This window comes from Urocampus carinirostris, chromosome 11 (genome assembly GCF_059441175.1).
Source record: "Urocampus carinirostris isolate Australia breed hairy pipefish chromosome 11, RoL_Ucar_1.0, whole genome shotgun sequence".
Classification (NCBI taxonomy): domain Eukaryota; kingdom Metazoa; phylum Chordata; class Actinopteri; order Syngnathiformes; family Syngnathidae; genus Urocampus; species Urocampus carinirostris.
The window spans coordinates 34490814-34514997 of NC_142359.1; the positions used below are offsets into that span (position 1 = coordinate 34490814).

The 24184-nt window shown below is 37.5% G+C and overlaps 2 protein-coding genes across 10 annotated transcripts in view; both read right to left on the minus strand.

The window, feature by feature from the left end:
* Positions 1–9619, minus strand: part of vax2 (ventral anterior homeobox 2) — a 28933-nt gene extending 19314 nt beyond the window's left edge. The window contains exon 1 of the mRNA XM_088347227.1: positions 9018–9619. Within this exon, the coding sequence (XP_088203353.1) occupies positions 9018–9237 (220 nt within the window). The 5' untranslated portion in view covers positions 9238–9619. The remainder of the gene's footprint in view (positions 1–9017) is intronic.
* Positions 9620–15281: 5662 nt separating this feature from the next.
* adisspb (adipose secreted signaling protein b) overlaps positions 15282–24184 on the minus strand; it is a 28973-nt gene continuing 20070 nt past the window's right edge. For all 9 annotated transcript variants that reach the window (XM_088348627.1, XM_088348619.1, XM_088348624.1 and 6 more), the window contains 4 exons: positions 21549–21688; positions 19789–19927; positions 18102–18227; positions 15282–15936 (listed from right to left, as the gene is read on the minus strand). In XM_088348627.1, coding sequence (XP_088204753.1) covers positions 15836–15936; positions 18102–18227; positions 19789–19927; positions 21549–21688 — 506 coding nt within the window. In that variant the 3' untranslated portion in view covers positions 15282–15835. The remainder of the gene's footprint in view (positions 15937–18101; positions 18228–19788; positions 19928–21548; positions 21689–24184) is intronic.

Here is a 24184-nt window from a genome sequence, read left to right on the forward strand (position 1 = left end):
ATAACACACTTTTACCATAACACACACATATTTTATTTAGTCTTTCATCATATTTAAGGCCCCAGGGTGTAATATTTGACCACTAGATGACACTAACCGAAAACAGGGGGGCCACAGCATGCAACAAAATGGCAGACAAACATGGCGGCGACTTAAGTAGGGATTACCCCATGTAAAACAAATACAAATGTATCGACATATGATTTTATTTCTTTTTTATACATAAAAAGTAACATTGGTATGATATTTCATGTATTTTTCATAGTATTTCAATCAATGTCAAATGGTCTCTCAGGAACCGTCCTCTCGAGGTTCAGATCCTACCTCTCAGATAGGACGCACTGTGTTAAATATGGTTAAATGACATCTGAGCCCTTTAATGCTACCTGCGGTGTTCCACAGGGTTCAGTGCTTGGCCCCCTTCTTTTCGCATTTACATGCTTCCATTAGGTGATATTATTCGCAAGTACAATATCAGCTTCCACTGCTACGCAGACGACACTCAACTATATCTTCCGTTGGAGGAATCTCCCACACTAAACTGTGGAAATTTAGAGGCCTGCCTCATTGAGATAAAAGAGTGGATGTCACTCAATTTCTTGCGTCTTAACTCTGAAAAGACCGAAATGTTAGTCATTGGTCCATCTAAATGCCGTGACTTATTCTCAAAAACTCCTGTGAACATTGACAAATGTCACATTACACAGAGTGACTCAGTTAAAAATTTAGGTGTCATATTTGACCCTGATCTATCCTTTGAAATGCATGTAAAGAAAATTACTAGAACCGCTTTCTTCCATCTTCGTAACATTGCTAAAATCCGTTCAATACTGTCTCAGTCGGATGCGGAAATTATAATTCATGCATTCGTTACCTCCCGTCTCGATTACTGTAATGCACTACTCTCTGGTCTCCCGAAGTCTAGAATCAAGTCTCTTCAGCTGGTACAAAATGCCGCAGCGAGGCTTTTAACTAGGACAAAAAAGTACGATCACTTAACAACGATTTTGGCTAACCTGCATTGGCTCCCTGTTAGCCTTAGATGTGATTTCAAGGTTCTCTTAGTATTAAACAAAATCATACATGGACTTGCTCCCTCTTATCTTTCAGATCTGATCTGCCCCTATGTCCCGGTCCGAAGCCTACGATCTGAGAGTGCCGGTCTTCTGGTGATCTCAAGAGCAAAGAAGTGTTCTGCTGGTTCGAGAGCGTTCTCCATCCGGGCACCGGTGCTGTGGAATGCTCTTCCCCCTGAGATCCGATCTGCAACCTCAGTGGAAATGTTTAAATCTAAACTTAAAACTCACTTCTACTCCATAGCATATGAATAACCTACTCTTCTCGTCGGCTGAAAAATAGTCTGTGTAATATAGTGTAATAATCTGTGAAGCCCTTTGAGACTCTTCGTGATTTAGGGCTATACAAATAAAAATGACTTGACTTGACAATGTTTTGTTGATTTTACTGAATAAAAGTTTTTGTACAACTAGGAGGCACTAAATATTACACACAGTCCATAAAAGCCTAACCTGTCTTTTATTAAGGATAATAGAGTTTTAAAAATGCTATATTTTTTGGGTTTGGTTGGGTTGAATATAAGGTTGCCTGAGAACCCCCCAAAACGGGCTGGTTTCGCCCATGACTCGTTGTATAAATGACTGTAATTGTAACATTCTTAGTTTGTGGAGCTGTATTGATTCCCAACAATTACTTTTTATACACAGAATGATTTATTTTTAACTTAGTGAATACTATTTTCAAGGCTACAACATAAGTCAGTGTGTTTTTTGATGAACAATAAAGATTATTGCTATTATATCTGGTCATGTGCCTACTAAAATGACAACATATTGTGTGCATGTGAAGTGACTAATACATGTAATAATCAACTATACCTAATGTTATTGTAGTATTACTTTTTATTTTTAACACTCGACTAAAATCAATTTTATTTGTAAAGCCCTTTAAAAAAGCCACAGCTGAAGACAAAGTGCTGTACACAAATAAAACCTATTTAACAAAATAAAAACATAAAATGACCATGAAATAATAAAAACTCTTAAGAAGTATAGAAAACAATAAAACAAACGCTCAGGTTGGGTCAAAAGCCAAGAAATAAATATAATATAATATAATATAATATAATATAATATAATATAATATAATATAATATAATTGTCATGAATCACAACAGGAAGAAAACCCAAATGCGTGACGTTTCTCACACAAGCTTTTATTTTACGGGAAATGGGGCAGTCATGCAAGTTTAACCCAAACGCCGGTGATTTGGCGATTGTTGGGCGGAAGATGTAAGGCAGCAGACTGGAGTGGAATGACAGGAACCCAGAGGCCGACGAGATCGATACCAATTGCTCGAGCAGATATCAGACAGATGGAGCGATACCGGACAGGACAGGACAGACAGGATTTATATCAAAACTGGATCTTAAAATTAAACAGGGCAAACTAGACGGGAACGAAATTGGAGATCGATATTAAACAGGACTAAACAGACGGGAACAATATCGTTCAGGAAACACAGGCAAGGAACCGGACAGAGTCAAAACCCACGTCTTGCAGGGCAGAGGTTCATTGACAGACTGACAAAGGGTGAGTGAGAACACTGAGCTTAAATAGAAGGGAAGCCAATCTGTCAACGAGCCGCAGCTGGCACCACACGGGCGGGGCAAATTGAGTGCCATGGCAGCCGTGAAAATAATATAATATAATATAATATAATATAATATAATATAATGATACACAATACAGTGCTGGATGTGTTCTTATACTTTTTATCTCATAATTCTGCCGCCCTGTCCATGTCCAGTCTCAAAACCCATTTTCAGACTCTCCTATGCATCGTAAAGTATCTCACAGGGTCCCTCCTTTTTACTGTACTTTGTTTTTATTTTCTGTATTTATTGTTTGTCTTATTTATTTTTTATTTTTGTTTTTATCGAAATCACATTTTTATTCTGTGTAAGGCAACCTTGGGTGACCAAGAATGCGCTTTGGAATCAAACGTGTTATGATTGTTCTTATTTTACAAAAACATTTGGAAATAATGGAGTTGTGCCAAATTGTTCACCAATAGTTAATGACCTCAATATTTTCATTAAATTTCAAAGGCGGAATTAAAAAACAATTGTCTTGAAATTGACAAAAAGTAAAAGAAACTAATGAAACTAGTCAATTTGTGTTAATAATAAAATCCTAACGCTTGTTTTAAGCTTAATAGTGTGTACAAAGTATTATTATTTTTATGCATATATTTACATATCATGCTACTTATTGTGTTTTTCATGGCTGCCAAATTTTATTGCATAAAACTGTGAAAGTTTATACCTTGTGAATTATTTGGGAAGTTTTGCGGCTACTAAATGTTATTAAACTTCTTTTCAATGCACTATTGTTACAATTTTTTCTTTCTTTTTCTTTTTGTATTATCATAACTTAGTTCAGTCGCTAAGCATTACTTTGTAAATCGGTTTGCCTATTTATACTGATGTCTTTTATCTTTTTCTCTTTTAAGTCTTTATTCCATGTTTACCCTTTCTAATCGCATTGCATACAATGTTTCACAACTTTCAGGTCAATAGCAATAAAGACAATTCATTTTCATTCAATTTAGATGAAGTTAATTACATATGTTTTGCATTTAAATTGTGTTATTTAAATATAAATATTAGTATTGTTATCCGGATCAAAATGTATTTATATAGCACTTTACAGACATTGGAATACAACTCGAAGTGCTGTTTAAAAAAATGAATTTATTCAATAAGATAACACTAGTACATATGGGAAAAAAGGACCAATATTTTTATAAGAAAGAAATTTGCAGCACACATCACATCACACAGAGTGACTCAGTTAAAAATGTAGGTGTCATATTTGACCCCGATCTGTCCTTTCAAACACACGTGAAGAAAATTACTAGAACCGCTTTCTTCCATCTTCGCAACATTGCTAAAATTTGTCCTATGCTGTCTCAGTAGGATGCGGAGATTATAATTTACGCAATGGTTACCTCCCGTCTCGATTACTGTAATGCACTACTCTCCGGTCTCCCGAAATCCAGAATCAAGCGCCTTCAGCTGGTACAAAATGCTGCAGCGAGGCTTTTAACTAGGACAAGAAAGTCCGATCACATTACGCCGATTTTGGCCAACCTGCATTGGCTCCCTGTTAGCCTAAGATGTGATTTCAAGGTTCTCTTGGTATTATACAAAATCATACATGGACTTGATCCCTCATATCTTTCAGATTTGATTTCCCCCTATGTTCCGGTCCGAAGCCTTCGTTCTGAAAGCACTGGCCTACTGGTGATCCCAAGAGCCAAGAAGTGTTTCGCAGGTTTGAGAGCGTTCTCCATCCGGGCACCGGTGCTGTGGAATGCTCTTCCACTGAGATCCGATCTGCAACCTCAGTGGAAATGTTTAAATCTAAGCTTAAAACACACATCTACTCTATAGCATATGAATAACCTATATTTTTTGTTTACAATATCTCTGTACTATTTGTACTTGCAACATCCATTGCAGCCTGGTCATCCTGAAAGGGGGATTACCACATGTGTGGTCCCTTCTCAAGGTTTCTTCATTTTCCTCACGTTGAGGTTTTTGAGTTTTTCCTTGCCCTCATGTTGGTTTCAGATCATGAGATGGTGTAATAATAGTCTGAAATAATAGTCCGTGCAATAACTTGTGCAGCCCTATGAGACTCTTTGTGATAAAGGGCTATACAAAGAAAAATGACTTGACTTGACTTGAATGAGCGAGTGAGTTGTCTGTCTCTGTGTGCCCTGCGATTGCCTGGCAACCAGTTCAGGGTGTCGCCTGCCCACTGCCCGAAGATAGCTGGGATTGGCTCAGGCACCCCTGCAACCCTAATGAGGATAAGCGGTGCAGATAATGGATGGATGAATTGAATTGAATTGAATTGTCTTTATTGTCATCCATATCAACATTGTGCAATATTGTATGCAACAAGATTAAACATGGCACTCCATGGTAAAATGTAATAAAGCAGGGGTGTCCAAACTTTTTAGAAAGAGCTCCAGACTTCTTAAGCTGAAAATATGTGAGGGCTGACCATTCAGCCTGGTATTCTTCAAACAGTATTTAACAATTTCATTCTCCATTAAAGGTTTGCAGAGCTTGGCGATCAGTTTCGCGACCTGTTTGCTCGCCTTTGTAGCATTTTCATTTAACTCGCAGAGTCTTGTGAAAAAGCGCTGCTGTGCCGTTAGGGCTTCCAGGTGCTTCACCTTTTCGCAGCGTTCGTTTCCGGTAGGTTTTTTTTGTAATCACCATGTTTCGTCTGGCAGTGCCTCTTGATAGTTTAATGGCCACAGTCTCTTGACAAATTAGGTAGACTGATTTTTTTGGATTCCGGTGGGGAAAAAAAAGACTCCAATTTCCACATGAAACGTCGCAGTCAACTTTCATTTTTTTTTTCTAAAGTCACCATGTTGGAAATGGGGTGGGATAAAGTTTTCACAGAAGGCGCGGGCAAGATGGCCGAAGGGCTACTGCCGTCACGTGGTGAAATGGTGATTTATTTATTTTTTGACACAAATTTATTTATTGCTGCGGTCAACATTACTGGCGGCCCACATATTCATAATTTTACGACAAAGACGGCGGGCCAGTGCAAATTTGATCACAGGGCGTAACGGGCCCCCAGGCTGGACTTTGAAAAGAAAAATGATAAGACTATCAGGACAAAAAGGAAAGAAATGATAATAATTACAAAGTATTGTAAGTATGTATATATCCCCCTGGTGGGAGGAGGCTTGAGTCAAGAACACACTCACGTTTTTTAATTCAAGGTAATTCTTAGAAAAACTCATAGTAATAATAATAATGATAATAATAATAATAATGCAATGAAAAATAATATTGCATTGGAACAATAGTGATGAGAGGGAAAACAATGTTATTGTTTTTGACAATCTTTGGTAATAAGAATTATTATTATTATCCTCGTCGCTAGTTGTTTTGGGGCCTGGTTGGGGGCGGATACGCGCACAAATCTCATTTATTGTTTCCGGATGTCCTTGTTGGTTCACGCTAATCATCTTTATTGTTTGTTTTACTGCACGCACGCGCATGCACGCATTTGTCGCCCAGGAATAAGCGAGCGTTTGGGGCTCATTGTGTTGGAGCGAGTCGCAGAAAAGAGACGCGCTCTTTGTCGCCACCTTAAAACTCATCAAATATAGAAAGCGTTCGCACCAAAATCCATACTAGCCTCTAAATTAAATATGACTGAAGCAAAAGAGCTCAAATGAGTCTATAAAAAGATAAAACGGGAAAATATAGAAAAATAAGAAAATAACCGTCAAGCCGCTCGTCTGCTTATAAATTTAAGGACACTGGATTTGAATAAACTTCAGCTTCGAAACCGTCAACTAGTATATTTATATACATTTATAATATTGCTCCTTTTTTGCACTTCAACAGCAAACGTCTGGAGTATTATTATTGTAGTATATCTCCAGTATTTTTGTAGTATCACTGTAATTGTATTTTTGTGGTGCTATTTCTTTTTTCCTTTCGGAATTAAAGCAAATTTAAAGCATGATTTTATTTTTAGTTCTGTAGTATTTCTGTAGATTTTTGTAGTATTTGTGAAGTCTTATGTTTGTAGTATTTCTCTGTTTATGGTAGTTTTACTGGAGTCTTAATTTTGTTGTATTTCTTTCGTAATTTGTAGTATTACTGTACATAAATCCATGTAGTTGTATTTTTGAATTTCATTGGTAGTATTTCTGTAGTAATATTTTGAATTGATATTATCACTGTAATACAATTGTTGTAGCATTTGTGTAGTAATTTATTTTCTTTTCAAAATTAAAGCAAATTAATATATAAAAGTTCGTTTTTAAGTACTAAATGTTGTATCTTATTTTGTTGTAATTCTGGAGAGGTATTCTTGTACTATTTCGGGAGTTGTATTTTTGTAGTAGATTTTTTATAGTATTTCTGTAGTATTTTTGCAGCATTACTCTAGTTGTATTTCTGTGGAATTATTTTTATACTATTTCTGTTGTAGGGTTATTGTAGATTTTTTGCTGAAGTATTTGTTTAGTTTTCTTGTATTTCTGCAGTAGCATTCTTGTAGTATTCTTGTAGTATTCTGTAGTAGTATTTTTACAGGAATCTTGTAGTATTTCTGCAGTAGTATTTTCGTAGCATTTTTTGATAAATAAATAAGAAAGACACTGAAAGAATTGTGTTGTTTAATTGGTAAATCAACTTGTTTACACAAGGTTGTATTTTACATAGTCTGTCTCGCTGAGAGTAAATGGGTGCTGTGCTGTGTTTGTAAGGTTCATTATTGCCTAATAAGAGCAATTGCAATCATTAATTTTAGGGCGTATGCTGGTAAAAAAACTGATGGAAATTTAAAATATTTGGCACCCTTTTTCATTTTAACAGCAGTCGTTCCCTCAAAAATTGAAAGATGTTGCTTGACCGGGTCACGGCTTTGGCTTGTAATTATTCTGTTTATTTTTCTATATATAGCCTACATCAGTGCTCGTAGAAAAAAAAATAAAAGAACGAAAGCGAGTTCGCTGAACTCTCTGTGACCTCCCCTCTCTTACCTCGGGCATTAAAGGAAAAGTCAAACAAATCCTGTGTAGAGGACGCACACTGGCTGCAAGCCGTTCTTAACAAAACGACTTTCAAAATGTCTTAATTCCACAATAAAAAACAAATACACGTTTGACGTGAGGCCTTATTATCACCACACACTCACGAAAACACGCATACACTTACATACAAAGACGTATTTGTATAACTTGAACGTATATTGCATTTCACTATTTTTTTCATCTTGTTTCGCGCATACGCATTCCGTTCAGGATTGCATGAAACATAACGATTATTATTTGTCGATACAATGATTGCAAATACTATCACTACATTAAACAAATGTTAATTAAAAAATAACATTTTAGATATTAGATCTTAGAGATCTTAGATTTACATCCTTAACTTTATTTTGTTGTTATTTCGCCTCTTGTTGTTGCCAATAAAACCATGGGAAAAAAATATTTTATTATATTATTGCATGAAATCGGAAATAAAATATTCATATACAACTTAAATAATAATAGTAATTTTTATTATTATATAGTTTAATTTTTAGTACTATACATTTTACATTCATATTACATCCCTGTATTAATTTTATTTTTATAGTATGTTGTACGTGTAGTGATAGTGATCATTTGTTTTATGGTAATAATTAAATTACTCATTGGTGGCCTATTGCACTTGTTCAATAAATACATTCTTATTTAGGCCCTACTACTGCTATTGTAATAAATATTTTTGATTATTATTATGCACACTATCATTATTCTCACTGTAATGAGTATTTTGATAACTTATTTTATATTCACATATATCTTTATTATTTTACTACTATAATAATTATGCTATTATTGTGATTTTGAATATTAACCTGCGATGGTGATAATTACTGCTTCTATGTGATTACAATCGTGAATTATGTTTACTATGACGATAATTATTCTATACTCATTTTTTTGTGGGTGATTATTATCAGGATTATACGCTTACGATTACGATTATTATTACTATACCAATACCATATCCCCGTATTCTATTTTTTAATCATTTCATTGTGTTTACGCCGTGTAACAATTTTTGTACGGCAAAAGTATACCTATACGAAAAATAAACAACACTGAATTTCCTAAAAGCGGGGAAAGAACTATGCTGAAATAATTGGTGGTGATGTTTATTTAGAAAATAAAATAATATCATTCACACAAATCATCTTTATTTTTATCCTACACACTTACTCTTTCTGTGAGCAAATAGGTCCCGCTTTGTGGTTTTTAAGGTTTATTATGGCTTAATAAGGGAACATGCGATCAAAAATAAGGGGAACAATTGGCTGAGGTTACTACTCGTAATCATAATACTCGCTGATGACGAAGAAGGTTCGGTACTGAAAAGGTCCTCGAATCCACTCACCCCTGACCAGAATCCTTCTGCAGTACTCTGGGTCCACCCCTAAAAGTTTGTCGTGGGCATCTTCCCCAGAAGACGTCGGCGTGGAAGCGGACGTCCCTGGTGTGTCGGAGGCGCTGTGGAGCGGAGAGCGGCACTTGGCGTCCTGCAACGGCATCGAAACCAGCATCGGTCCACCGCGGCGGGGGCTCCCGTCGCCCTGCACCGCGGCCTGCTCGAACATAACGGAAGGTTCCTAATTCTTCTTCTTCTCCTCCTGATGCTTTTGGAAGGGTGCGGGGGGCATGCCCCCGCTCCACTCCCTCAAGCGCAGAGAATTGAATGGATGAGCAAAAAAACAGGGGGACTCAAAGCAAAGGTGGCACAGCGGAGTTCAGGTGTGCCGCTGGCATATGGCCAAATCTGATTGGGGAGTAATCTAGTCCTGCAAGACTAAGAAAACGAGGGGTGACCAAGGAAATCAGGTGCGGCCGGGGGGCGGGGGTCAAGGAAGGAATGATGGGATAGTAGAGGGCACCACTTGCACACTCACACACACACAGGCGAGCGAGCGGAGGACGCCCAAGCAAACTTTAGGACTGCAACGGTTATGACATGACTCGCAATAGAAGCGTACTGGCCACGCGTCCACCCAATTTTCCCCGTTCGGTTGTCAAAAGCCTTAGTTGTGACGTCACGTCCGGTTGTCACCCAATTGGAGGCGTGAGGACACCTGGTAGGCCTCGGAGGCGGAACTCCAGATCGGGTCCGACGGGGAATCCCCGCCTAGGCTCGCTAGCCCCGCCAAGCCTCGCCTAGCCCCGCCCTATACTACAAACCGACCGCTATCATGAGACTGTACCATTTACACAACAGAAGGGGTGGTCAAATTTTTGATTTGTGGACTGCATAAGCTTCAGAAATTTGGCTGGTCCTAGAATACATCCAATTTATCTCCCTTTAATTTATGAATAAATATATTCACCTGCGACTTACTGTGGGATTTTTGTTCCTGCTATATATTTTTGCACTTCTTCTCATTGCACCATTCTTATGATGCACTGTCGTTTTCATTCATAAGCATTGCACTATTATTATACCTTAGGTTGTGAATATTTTTTGCCCATTTTTCCTGACAGTCTTTTATCTTCTTTTTAATTCTTTTTAAGTCGGTATAATATATTTACCCTAGAGGACCATGATTACAATGTATTACAACGCTGAAATAAACGACATTGAATACATATGAAATCAATTCAAGACATGTAATATTTATAATTGATTGTTATAATTTTTTGGGGAGGTGAAAATAGATAGATAGATAGATAGATAGATAGATAGATAGATAGATAGATAGATAGATAGATAGATAGATAGATAGATAGATAGATAGATAGATAGATAGATAGATAGATAGATAGATAGATAGATAGATAGATAGATAGATAGATAGATAGATAGATAGATAGAATATTTTGTCGTGGTCTTTTTGGTGTATTCTGGTGTGTTTCTGCAGTAGTATTTTTGTGGTATTTCCGTATAAATACCTAAGAAGGATGCTAAAAGAATAGTGTTGTTTAATTGGTAAGTCAACTTGTTTACACAAACGATCTTTGTTTTTATTATGCATAGACGTTCTCGCTGTGAATAAGTTTGTGCTGTGTTGTGTTTGTAAGGTTTATTATCGCTCAATAGGGGCAATTACAATCATAGCGGAAGCAATTGGTGAACACGTATGCTGAAATAGAACATTTCACCTTTATTTTAAAAAAAATAAAATGCAAAATGTAACTCGACCCACACACAAAATCAAATTTATATGTATGTGTCCGATATTGTATTGTATTCATTAAAACTAAAACAAACAGCATTGCTGTAAAATGTGTAGTCGTAAAATGCTCGTGCGACAAGTCTTGCAGTCTGCTGTGTTGATGCTTTTCAGGAAACTCTTTTTGCGCAGGATTATTATCGGTCAAATGTCAGTTTTGCTGAGCGCTTGTCCTTGATGTCCTCTAAAGGTTGCAATTAGAGCCCTGTACGCCGTCGCTATCAATTGGAGCTGTCAATCAGGCGCGCTTGCAGGATCGCAGCACTCAAGAGGCGACTGATTGCTACAGCACACTCCTACGCATGTCATGCACGAAGTCTCACTTTCCGGATTGCACTTATAGGAAAACGCACGCGCACGTACATGACATTTTTTACGTGTTTCGCCCGGGAAGAAATTTCTGGCAAGAATGCGCCCTGAGTGATTCTCTGTAGCAACATTTTCTGTCTGCATCTTTCTTTTACCCTGATTTTTCTCCAAAATCTGCTGAGTGTATATATAGAGTTACTGCGCTTGGAGTGTTTTTAATCATTTATCCCCAAATAAAATGCATTTGAAATATTTAGTTTTTTAGATAACTTTTGGGCGACACACGTGCTCAAATTTGTTGTGATCGCCGTGCAATGTAATCAATCAACTCCCTCGTGACGTGTAGGCCATAAATTTATATTAAAAAAATGTTTCTTTCATAATTTGATTGACTATTCTAAACTTAATTACATTATGCAATTAAATGTTATGAATTGATATTTTTGTACTTGCCATTTTGTTTAAATTTTCAATTTTTTACTCTCCTAACTTTTCATTTGATTTTATACCTGTAGACACTCTTAAAGTTCTACCCTGTTATGGAGAATTATAAAAAAAATGTCATTGAGTACAATTTTAAACAAAAACAAATTTAATTTAGTTTTTTTAAAGTCCACCCTGTTAGATTCCACCCTGTTAGGTCTACAAACTTAACCGGTTGCAGTGGTGACCTTAAATCGGGGGTGGGGGGACGGGTGTAACTGGGCTGGGAAGTGAATTAATAATGATAATAATATATATTACGAATTTAATAATAATAAGAATATTAACGATAATTTCATATAGTATAGAAGTGTGTTTATGAACCAGAAATTTAAAAAAAACTTTAAATTGCAGGGTGGAAAACATTCAGAAACACTGTTTAAGGAAAAAAATATATAATTATTATTGTATACATCCCTGAGCTTGTCCACTATGTATTTCTATTTATATTAGTGTTGTGCTAAAATCATGAAGACGTGAAACAGAGAAAAAGAAAATTCAACAATCATGACACCAAAATGTTTTTGAAAACAAAGAATCACCCTCCTAAAATGACTTCTTGATTCTCAGCGCTTATTTGCTGAGTTTCGCTCTAAATACAGACTTCTTTCCAGCCTATGTCATCACAGGAACAGCATAAGATGCATTGTTGACCCAAAACAGCGAGAGTAGCAGTTGAGTTTGAATGGAGCAAGAGAGGATTTGTATGTTGAGTTGTGTTTTTAGAGTCGCAATTTAAAAAAAAAACAAGATGCCCAGCTGTTGTGTGTGCGGGTGCACAAATCGCAATTTTAAGGAACAGTGTTCAAAAGCACAGTAGGGGCCTGTGGTTGTAAGCCATCAAAATAACTGTCTGGATGGACAACATCATTAAGCATGTTTATGTGTGCGTGTTCCATTTCCTACCTGGCAAGTTATGTAGCAATCTGTTTCGAACATAATTGTCATATGCCTTGGTAAGTGTAAGTATGATCCCTGTGCCACTCAATCGCAAGTGGTAATTAAAAAAAGAGAAGCTCTGCATGAGCCGAACGTAATGATTGACATTTTAGGCCAGACCAGCCCAAAATTCAGATTGGGTCGGGTTTATGTTTGGGCTTGAGATCTTACCTCTTGGCTGAAAATGGCGGACAAAACTTTTTCCTAGTTGTGAAAGGCTTGCTTGCTTCGGAGTTGTCCGAACTTCAACTATTAATTGAACACAATAGTATAATTTTGTTGTTTAACGGCCGTTTGCCTGATCGCTTTAGTGCGTTACGGCCCCCTAGCTGACGTTTCCTTACGCCTGCAAAAAGGCATTGATTTGGCCACCTCCAAATCTGATTGTCGAAACCAATAGCTTTTTTGAACACTGATATCAAGTCTCAAGGTCATATGGATTTATTGTGAAGGCCTCCAGGTTGATTTCTGAGCCTAGCAACAACCAATGGCCCAAATGTGATCAGTTAAATGCTTTACTATGAAAGCATAACATCTGAAGGCACAATGACCAAGGAGAAGCCATGCATGGAAGGAAGGTGACAGGCACTTTAGAATTATTTTATAAGTATTGATTGACAAAATATAATTTACATCACATGATTAAGTTATTTCTAGGCCAGCTGAGAAGGGATTGCAGGTCCTCACGGCCCACAACTGTGAACCAGGATATTTTTCTGTCAGATCGCCCTCTATAAACTGACATGTATTCGGCCTTTGTTGCTTAACAATGTGTCCCCTAGGGGTCTATAAACTAACAGGAAGGCAAACTTGCACTTTGGTTTTCTCTTGTGCATAAAAATGGTGATGATAAATAGCCGACACGATTGTTTAGATATTTGGCAAAAAAGTCTTCAACATAACTGTTGGCAGGGTTGAGAGGGTTACTTTAAAAATGTAATCCGATACAGTAACTAATTACCTGTTGAAAATGTAATCAGTAAGGTAATCCGAATACTATAATAAAGTAAATTTAACTGGATTACTTTCGATTACTCCAATACCAAATATGCTAATGAAAGACAAAATAAGCTAAATATATATACAATTGCTCAATTTTATCCAAAATATAGAAACAATGTAACCTTGAATAACAAATATAGAAAACCAAAGGTACTGAGGCGTGTGTGTGGAATGAACGAGGGGACAGAGGCATGACCGAACATGGTGAATGTAAACAGAGCTAATGCGAATGACGAAAAGAATAAGAGTGAAAGTAACGCACATCTAACTTCAATATTGTCCCCTGTAGTGTACAACATAAAAATGCTCTTAAATGAAATTGTAATGCTGCAAAGTAATCCTTATTTTTACAAAATAGATCTGTAATTTCATGACATATTTTTTGATGTATCTAACGGAATACAATTACATTTAATTGGTATCCTGATTATGTAACGCAGTAACATGTACTGTATATCGTTACTCCCCAAGCCTGTCTGTTCTTTTAAATATCAATACACGTTCAAAGCTAATGAAAGCCTGAAAGAAGTAATGATTGTGCTCATCAATTACTCACGTTAGAGTACTTATTACCTAACTTGGCCCAATTTTTGTATACTTGAGGTCGCAAATTTAGCACAGCGTATCGGATACAATGCCAAACTTTTGACATTAAAACTTGGCAGTCGAATCATGCACTCTATTTATACACGAGAAAAATAATCAAACTTTTACCAAAATGGAAATCTAATGTGATCGTTGGAGCGGTTTATTCACACACAAAGATTTAGTCTGGCTTCAGAATAAAGCAACCATAAACTAAAATACTAGTCTTGAGTCAAGATGTTTGTTTACATTTAGAAAAACGATAATTCTAAAAAAAAAAAAATGGTAGGCGTTACTAAAAGGGAGAAAGGCGGTAGTCTAAGGCAGTGTTTTTCAACCAGTGTGCCGGGGAACATTAGTGTGCCGTGAGAACATGTCAAGTGTGCTGCAGGAAATTGCCAATTTTAATGCAAATTTTCCAGAGTCATTGCTTTCTTTTTATGATCTGGCAGGTAGCTAACGTTTATATTAGTAAGTGGCAGTATCAATTTTCTTCATATATTACAGTGATTTGCTCACGAGTCAGTGCAGAGATTTACAGTTTATTAAAAATATATTTAAGAACTAATTTTTTTATGAAGTCGCCCTAGCTTGCACTGAAAAAAATACAGTAAAGCAAAAATAACAATGAATATCAGAAACAACATTTGAGATGTTTTATTGTTTACCACTTACTCATCTTTTGTTCATTTTAATTAACTTTCTCGGAATTTTGTATAATTTGGGATAAAAGTCTCAAAAAACAGAAAAATCCAAAATTGCAGCAACATTATTAACTCAAATGAATATCATGTATTCACCTCCTGAGCCGTGGGTACCACAAATAATCATTTAAAAAATGTAATACCGCCTCTTTAGGCAACATGATAATTTAACTTTAAAAATAACAATAGTTTACAAATAATTGGCCACGGACGGACGGTGTGCCTCAGGGTTTTTAGATAAAAAAAGTGTGCCTTGCCGTAAAAGAGGTTGAAAAACACTGGTCTAAGGGCATAAAACGGTAGTGTTGGTGAATTTTGAATTTTAAACGGACCGGAGCTAAAGCAAAAAAAAAGCGGGAAAAAAAACAGCTGAAGTCCTTTCTCAGTCTCAAGCGTCCCCTAGCGTGCAATCGAGGAACTTGTCACAATACCCATACATTCAGGAGGGGGGAGCCTTTATTGATATATTGGTGGGTGACAAATAAAACGGAAAAGAGCACAAAAGAACCCGAGGGAAAAACTTGCCCCCACTCCAGGCCACCAGGAAACCGCTCAAGGCAAGAAAAAAAAGGGGGGATAGGATGGCGGAGGCCACATGCATGTCAGGAGACCAACGTCTTCGGAGCTCAATTTAGATGACGTGTCCGAGAGACAACCTTTGGAGCTCATCGACTGCCTGGAGAAAGATCGAAAAGGCAAGAAGTCACTTTCGAGCAGCTGGCAAAATGCATCCGCTAGCACTTGAGGCCTGACCAAGCAAAGACACCCGAGGAAGTGTCAAAATAAGTCTCTCCCAGGCGGGAACCACCCAGACAGAGGGGGTCCAATCCCATTTAGGGGAGGGGTGTGGTTGGGCAGTGATTGGGGCACAAGAAGAACAATGTCTCCAGCGTCTTCCTTGAACCAAAGTGCGGGCCGTTGCTGCCCCATCGTGGCCAAACGCAGAAACTGTCGGTGCAACGAAGGCCAAGAACGCCTTAGCTCGATCTTCTTCAGTCGAAGCCCTGCCAGTCGCTTTGTTCAGAGTCATACTCAAGTTCCGCTCCGATGCAGCGGACACCGTCGAGCAGCATCGGCGTGCCGTGATGACGCTCTGCAAAGTGGAAACATAGATCAGACATTTGCTTTAGGGAAACTTGTCACTGGCTAAACTTCCGTATTTTCCACCCTTCAAGCAGTGTTTGAACACCTTTTTAATGGCCAAATTCAAGCACATTTCAAGGCCATTTTTTTTCAAATTGTTCATTACCTTCCAAGGAAAAAAATCCAGCACCTATCAAAAGAACATTTTTGGGGGGGACTTTGATGATTAAAATAAAGTCGCTAACTTGCCACAAGCACATACTTTGTGCTATTCTATTTTTATCTGTGATCTTTTTGTGCCAAAAGGCTGCTATAATCTGACAATTTCAGCCATTCTGCCTCAACAATGCACATGCAGCTTTGCTATGCCGCACTTGTTTACAGACACAGAAAGGGCTCTAAAGGTATTTGGTAATGATGGAGTACAATTTAGAAGACAAGAAAAAGAAAGAGTACAATATGTATAAAAATCAGAAAAATGAGCCTAATTTGGACTCATTTTAATGATATTGATTGCTATAAAGCAGAGTGCATTCAATCTTTCAAACTCAAGACTGCTGATCTTTTGCTTTTTGTTTTAATTCATGTATATTCTATTTTGTGCATGTTTTCAAGGATCTGTGTCCACATTTTTGAAAATAAACATATTTTTGGCATTTTATCAATCATTTGTAGCACTGAAGAGTTTTTAGTTTTTACTCTATTGTTTGCCTCTTCAGAGATTTTGTGTAGTTTTTTTACTTTATATTTGTTTAGCATGTAAAAGGCTAAAATTGTTTTGTATTTTCATTTCTTTGTAGATCTGTGAATATTTTAAATTATATTTCATGTGTTTTCCAGGGATCTCTGCCAAACTTATACAATTACTAAATAAAGTGGTACACCATGTTATATTATTATTGATAACATATTGTTAAAAAAAAATCTGAATAGCTGTTTGGAAGTTGAAAGAGCCCGGCTCTTCTCAGTGAGCCGAGCCTAAGAGGCTGTTTTCTAAATAGAGCTGTCTTCATAGGTGGGACCAGTAGGGGGCGGGGCAGTGACGCTTCACATAAAAACGCCATGATGACAAGCCTCCAGAGGAGGTGTGTCGGCGTCATTTTCAGCACTGCGTGGTTTAAAGTCAGACTGCCAAGAAACATGACAATGGCAACAATTTCAACCACTTCAACCAAAATTAAAGCATTTTCCTGACCTTTAAAACACAACATTAAAATTCAACCATTTTCAAGGATTTCAAACACCTGTACGAACCCTGTATAAGGCGCACTGGATTATACGCAAAATATAGATGTATTTTTTTTCATGGTAAAAACATTAGACAGAATTGCGCAGTATATGAAGTGAACCCCACAAACCCCTAGCTGCCAGCTAAAAAATGGACTGATCTGGACAAATAAACCTAAAATAATGTCTTGTTGGTAAAAAACAGAGCCACTTATTTCCTGATGGACTGTTAAAAAAGTGAAATCTGCTCCTTCTTTTATTACTTTGGTGTACTGGAAGCCGCTCGCATCACTCTCACTAAAGTGCCACAGGATTCCTACAGGTTAAGTTAAATTCAAGACTATTTACGGCTTTTTTTAATACCTTTTCAAATCAAATTTGGGACCAGTTTGACCAAAAAACATAATTGAAACACAAAAATACGTTGTGCCCTGCACAAATGAACTGTCACAGCTTTTAGCCATGGCAAAAATATTCGTCGGACAGCCAATCCATTAAATAAACACCTTCCCATGGTCCCAAAGTAAACGTCTCTTCCTGAAGTAGCCATGCATATTGTGGGTAGACCTAAGACATGCATTTTGATAGTTCAGTTTCTGGGGTCACGCGATGTGGCCGCAAAAGTCAATTGAAGAATTCTTAAAAAAGACAATTGATAAAGGTTACTAAAAATCTATTGAATTAAAAAAAAAATAATAAAGTTTATTGATATTATCACATTTTTGGGACTTTTGAAAACTGGTTTACGACAATTAAAGGTCAAAAAGGCAAAAAAAATATATAGATTAAGGAATTCAATGCCTTTAAAGACTTTTCAAGGATCCACAGGAACCCGGTGCCAAAGATTCGTCAGCTCGTGGAATTCACAGGGAAAATATGGTGGAAAACAAAATGATTCTATTCTCTCGTACTGTGTTGTGGGGCAGAAAAGAGATGTCGGACTCGTACCCATAACTCTGGCGTGAACTTTGACAGTGACGACCAAGCGATGGTCGGCCTCGCTCACCAGCTGTAGCTGCTCGCATAGCACACCCTCTTGTTGGGCCAGGTACTCGCACATTACCTTCAGACCACCTGCACGGATGGACGGGGACAAGACTTTGCTGAAAGACAGTCAACAAATTGAAAAACACACACCAAAAAGGCACTTTTGAGAGGGCAGAGGAGCAGGAGCTCTTTTAGTGCTACCTATTGGAGCCAAATGAGTCTCTTTTGCGCTGCCGAGCGGCTCCTGGGGCTTTTCCGATAATGTTTACACATTGAAAAAGATTTGGGAGGAAAACATTTTTTGTATTTCAATATGATTTTTGTAGGATAAACATGACACCAACAATTTCAATGTATTCTGCTGCTGTAAAAATGAATTGTATAGATATTACATTTCAACGAGGGGCTGGTACGAGTTCATGAGCGACAATCTGAACTCCTTTGTGTTGCTCCTCTGCTTTACTATCATCACTATCCCCTTTTAAAGAGGAAACAGCAAGGTAGTTGACAAATTGGCCATGGATCCCAAAGGTATAAAGAGAAATAAAACGGAGGAAAACAGGAAATAACTTTCCAGGGAAAGCATGCAACATTTGCGGCAGGGTACCAAAGTGTAAGTACGTGTGATCTCATTTCATCTCTTTTAGATAAATTAAATGAGTGCAAAAATTGATTTAGGAAGTGGATTGAATCTCCAATCTACACTACTCCTCGGAGTTTTGCTGCAACCCAGGAGATAATAATGCTGGTAAAACCCTTCACAGATCATGACTAGATGAAGTAATTCATCGGATAACAGAATACTTATTTGCAGACCTCAAAAACAAAAGTGAAATAATGCAAATAAATTCAAGACATGCCTCTTTCTACAAAGACAGTGAAGGAAAAGGACATAAAAATGGAAAGCAACAAAACCGGACAACAAATCTAGGATATTCGGGTTTTGTTTTCTTGCATTTCTTTAATTTTGTCAAAGCAATGAAACATACTGTAATTCCTTAATATTGGAATAGAATTAAACAACAGAGCAGTCACGTGGCGCCTCGTTACCCAAAAGTTACGGTGCATCAAACTTGGTCATTTTGATAGCAGGCTAACATAGCTAATATAGATACATACAGCATGCTTTGCATTCATTATAACGCTTTAAAAAGGCTTAATTTTTTTTTCTGCTTCGGACAAATTTGCATTTTGTTTTTTTTTGGACCAATATGACTTTCAACATTTTGAGTTGCCTACCCCTGATCTTGTGTCTATCAGTGTTTGACACTGGCTTTTGGGGTTGAAGATTTTGTCTTTTGTTTTTTTTGGCATTACTTTACTTCGGTGGTTCCAAAACGGACTAAAGGAAATGCTAAACGTGGACGCGGCTCAGGTTACTCCCAAAAACATATATTTAATTAGGCACAGAACGTGTAGTGTTCCTCCCTACAATTATGCAAAAATCAGGAACCCTCAACGTTGACCCATTTAGCTTGTTTCATCTAGAGCTGAGATAACATTGAAGGAACACAACACTTTCAAAAAGGCATGTTTGTTGGCGGGTCTCCATGCAGTTGATGAATGAGATTCTATGCAAAAAGAACGTACTATTTTCCCATATTTTACATGTTTAAGAATTTAGGGGTTACCTTTTAAATTGACTGACCTTGATCAGCAGGCGAGACGTCAACGACCCGGAGGTGGCGGCTCGGCAACGTTGCCAGATACACATGGTCCCCCAAAGCCGGGACCTCAGGAAGGGTGAAGGTGATTTCATAGCGGTGCTGAGCCTTCAGAAAGCCCAACTGGACAAAGAAGGGAGAGGAACTAACTGTAGACATGAAGCGTGCCACAGCTTGGCAGTGCTGTATTCACGTCATTGCTAATATAAGAGTTATTAATTACTTACAATGCTTTTTAGCGTGTCCATATAATGTACCAGACTGTCCCCGAAAAATAGAGCATTGTGATAGAATTATTTTCTGTATGGTGATTGAAAAACAAAATGTCATACATACTGGATTCATGACAAATCAACTGAAAGTCTTTTATTATTTTAATATTGTTGAATTAGTTAAGTGCCTACAAGTAGTCCTTTTAATAATATAATCCTAATGTTTTAAATGGGATATATGAGATTTCGTATGGCGGACCAATCTATCTAGACTATTATATTATTCCTGGTTTGCGTGCATGTGTGTGCGTCTGTATGTGGCTTATAGGCTCTGAAAAGGCTGAACGTATTTTAGAGAAAATTTCCACAGCAGTACTTTAGGCCCATAGGAAGTGTTGTTAGCTAGGTTTTGTGACAAGGCACCCCCAATAAATAACAAAAAAATCTGCTTTTGTGTACAAGCGTCTCTGAAGGTGCGGTCATACTGTTTTTTCGGCACTCCCTGGTGGCTCGCTGGCGCTCTTTCAACAAACCACAGCTCTAACAACTTCGCTCAAGTAGAATGCCGAGGCCGGGCCATCAGGCTTGTGTGGATATAAACATATAAATAAATACCTATAAACAAGTAAAAGTATATAATTTAGCAAACAAATTATGACCTAAATGCAATCTATTATTATTAATAATAACAACAGCAACAATAATAATTCATTTTATTTCAAAGTGCCTTTCAGGACAACCAAAGTCGCTATACACAGAATAAAAAAAAAAAGTGATAAAAAAAAATAGAAAAAAGCAGATGATAAAAACAAACAATGAAAACAAAGGACAGTCAAAATAAAGAGCAGGATACCATGTGAGGCAGTTTATGATGAGTAGGCAAGTCTGTAAAGGTGTGTTTTGAGTCTGGATTGGAAGATGGACAAAGTGGCAGAATTATGGAGGTCAATATATACATTTATGCATTTTGTCATTTATGTATTCTGGTATTTATTTTGTTGTGTATCCTATTGTGTATTTTTTCACAACCAAAAATGGCTGAGCATTTCCCCTATTGGTTGATGGGTGCACTGATCGCATGCAATGCCCTTTATTGAATAAAAAATTAAAATGAAAAAAAGAAATATAAATTAATACATTGCATTTATCGCATATATTTAGATATTACATGATTTATTATTAGGATAACTTATAGGAACTTAATTAATTCTACATATGGCTGGATCACTCCTCCATATTTTGCCATCATCAGAAATCTTAAAACAAGACTTTCAAAATTTAAGTTTAGTTTTAATATATCTATATGACTGATATTTTTTATTGCATTACAGAAAATAAAATAATATTATCACAATATTCTAAGTTTCTGAAAGAGTCCTGTCTGTTTTTTAAAAATTTGGATTAGTGTTGCCGTTTTACTGTTTCAGTTTTAGCCACAAATTTCATTTCAGTGCATCATTGCTTATAACAAACTACAGCGATAAAATGAACGGGTGAGTGCAGTGAGCCAACCGAAGAAAGGCGAGCATCACCTTGACCAGGAAGCTGCCATCATCCTGTGGCGTGACCGTCACAGCTGAGTCGTGCAGTTCTTCACGGAAGTGGACGTGGGACGAAGCGCCAGTCTCAGAGGCGACTTCGGAGAAGCAAACGCCACGTGCCGCCAAGGACCCTTAACAAAAAGCAGAAAGAGGACACGTAATTGCTTGCTCTCAAAGCAAGGAACCTACAGTATATACAGCGTGCCCCCAGGATTTTTCCATTTAAAATGTAGGACTTTTTAAGATCTTTTCAAAACCTATGAAATTTAAGACCAATCTCGCAGGAGACAGGCCCAAAATCGTTACGGACCCTGGCGCCCGATGCCACCCCCGCCGTGACTTCAGCGCCCACCCCGAAAGAGCGGGTAAGGTATTGCGTACCTGGCATCTGAGGTTTGCTTTGCAAATGCAGTTGGACTGGCAGGCAGCGAGGGGGCACTGGCCCCTGACCTGACTGCGGCCAGGCGAGCTGGCATCAGGAGGACAGGACCGAGTACACACACAAAGGGACAATAGGGACAAAGTTGGCACCCCTCAAAACCTTTTTTTTTATTAGTAGTACTTTATTTACTATTTTATATATATATATATATATATATATATATATATATATATTATATATATATATATTCTCATTACATTTTTACCATTTTTGTTTGGTAGTGCGGATGAAAAAGACTGACGTTTACAATTACTCTCCTTTTACTCTCCCCCCCAGTTTGTGACTACCCTTGACTTAAATGAATGGGAAATGTCGTCAATGTGAAGCAATGCACACGCGTTGTGCCTAATTGAGACTCCCCTGCAAAATCTGACTTTATTTTCACTTGAACACACACTCGTTTTTTCTATGCTTCTCAGCGCTGCACTTTCGATACATCAAGAGTCACAATCGTAGTCCGTGTAATGTGTTTAAGAAATATTGATTGGTGTGATTAAAACAAAAATGGGATCTTTGTCTATACAATAAGTTTAATTAGACGTATTCACGTATTCTAGCTTATGATTGACCTATATTTCATGTTGATGATATCTGTGAATCGTTTGTTGATGCCCCATACAACATCCATTGGAGCCTGGTCATCACAGAAGGGGGATTACCCATACTGGTTGAGCTTTAGTATATAATATAATAATAATAATAATTTCCTTTGTATTGTCATTCTTTGTAACAATGTACACAGAACGAAATGTCGATACATCTGACCCGTTGTAGCGAGCCGATGCAGCCGCAGCCAACAGAGGGTGCCGCCATATTACCAATTAGGTATGAGTCGGCCGAGGCACGAACCAGCGACCTCCCAGTCTCAAAGCGGGCACACTACCATCTAGGCTACTGAGCTATACGGTAATTTGTAACTACATAGTCACTTGCAGAGTAACTTTGGGTGTCAGTAATTTTGGATGTAACTGAATTACTTAGTAAATGAAGTAACTAGTAACTGTTTACTGTTTTTCGGTAATGGGGCCATTAATAATATTAGACACTAAAGGAATCCATGCCTTAGCAATCAATGTATTGGAGGCGAAGGTAAGATCAAGTGGTCCTCAAACAGGTAGACGCAGGGTGCCTTGCGCAAAAAGGAGACGGAATCCATAGCGCGGATCCGCCAAATAGGAAAGGAAACAAAGAACAATGACGGGTGGTTAAAAAATAAATAAATAAGCAGTAGAGAAGCATGGTATAAACCCGGACATAATGAGTGACATTTAAGGCCTGACCTGACCAAAATTTCAGTTCGGGCTCACGCCGAGTTTAAGATCTTACCAACAGATGTAACAACATTAGATGCAGGCCAAGAAATCACCTGATGTTGAAAAAGATCACTGTAACAGACTTAGTCTACAAAGTGAGACGAAAAATTAACGATTTGATGACAACATCATAGATTGGTGCTGATACCAATAAAACAGGACAGACGCATGTGCACAGACTCAGGTGGGCTTTATTAAGCGGAGGCCCACTCAACAGCTGCCTCTAATCCGGCCAGACCAATGGTGCTGCCTGGAGAGACTGCATTCATTCTATAGATCCCTTTGTGTGTTTATAAAACAAGTGTGACAAAGCCAAGCTATATGCGCAATGTTAAGGCAGAATGGCGGAATTCATGTCGGTTTATACCAGGTAATTGACAGAAAAGGCTCTTAGATATTAACATCTCAAATAAGCACAAAATATAGGAAAGCAGCAAAATAGCAACTTTATTTTAGTTATCAAAGAAAAAAAAAGTTCCTTTGACGGCGCTACAAATAGATTGTACGAATCTTGTTGTAGAGCTCTTGAGTGTGACTTTTTTGCCTTATCTACAACGCCGGTCCATAACGTGTTAGTAATGAGTAAAATACGTTTTTAGGACAACAAGTTAGGTGGACGAAAATAGTGGCTCAGATGACCAGTTCATATTTACAGTAGCTTAATTCGCACATAAGTTAGACTTTAGAAGAATTGAATTTCCTTGGCTTGCACCTATGTCTGATACATTGTTAGTGTTGGTAGGATCAATAATGATAATATCGACAATTAATCAAGAGTTAGTATTATTTAATTTATAACAAATTTATTATTATTTTTATTAGGACTCTATCAAATCAAATATACATGAATTACAATTTAATTAATGTAATTA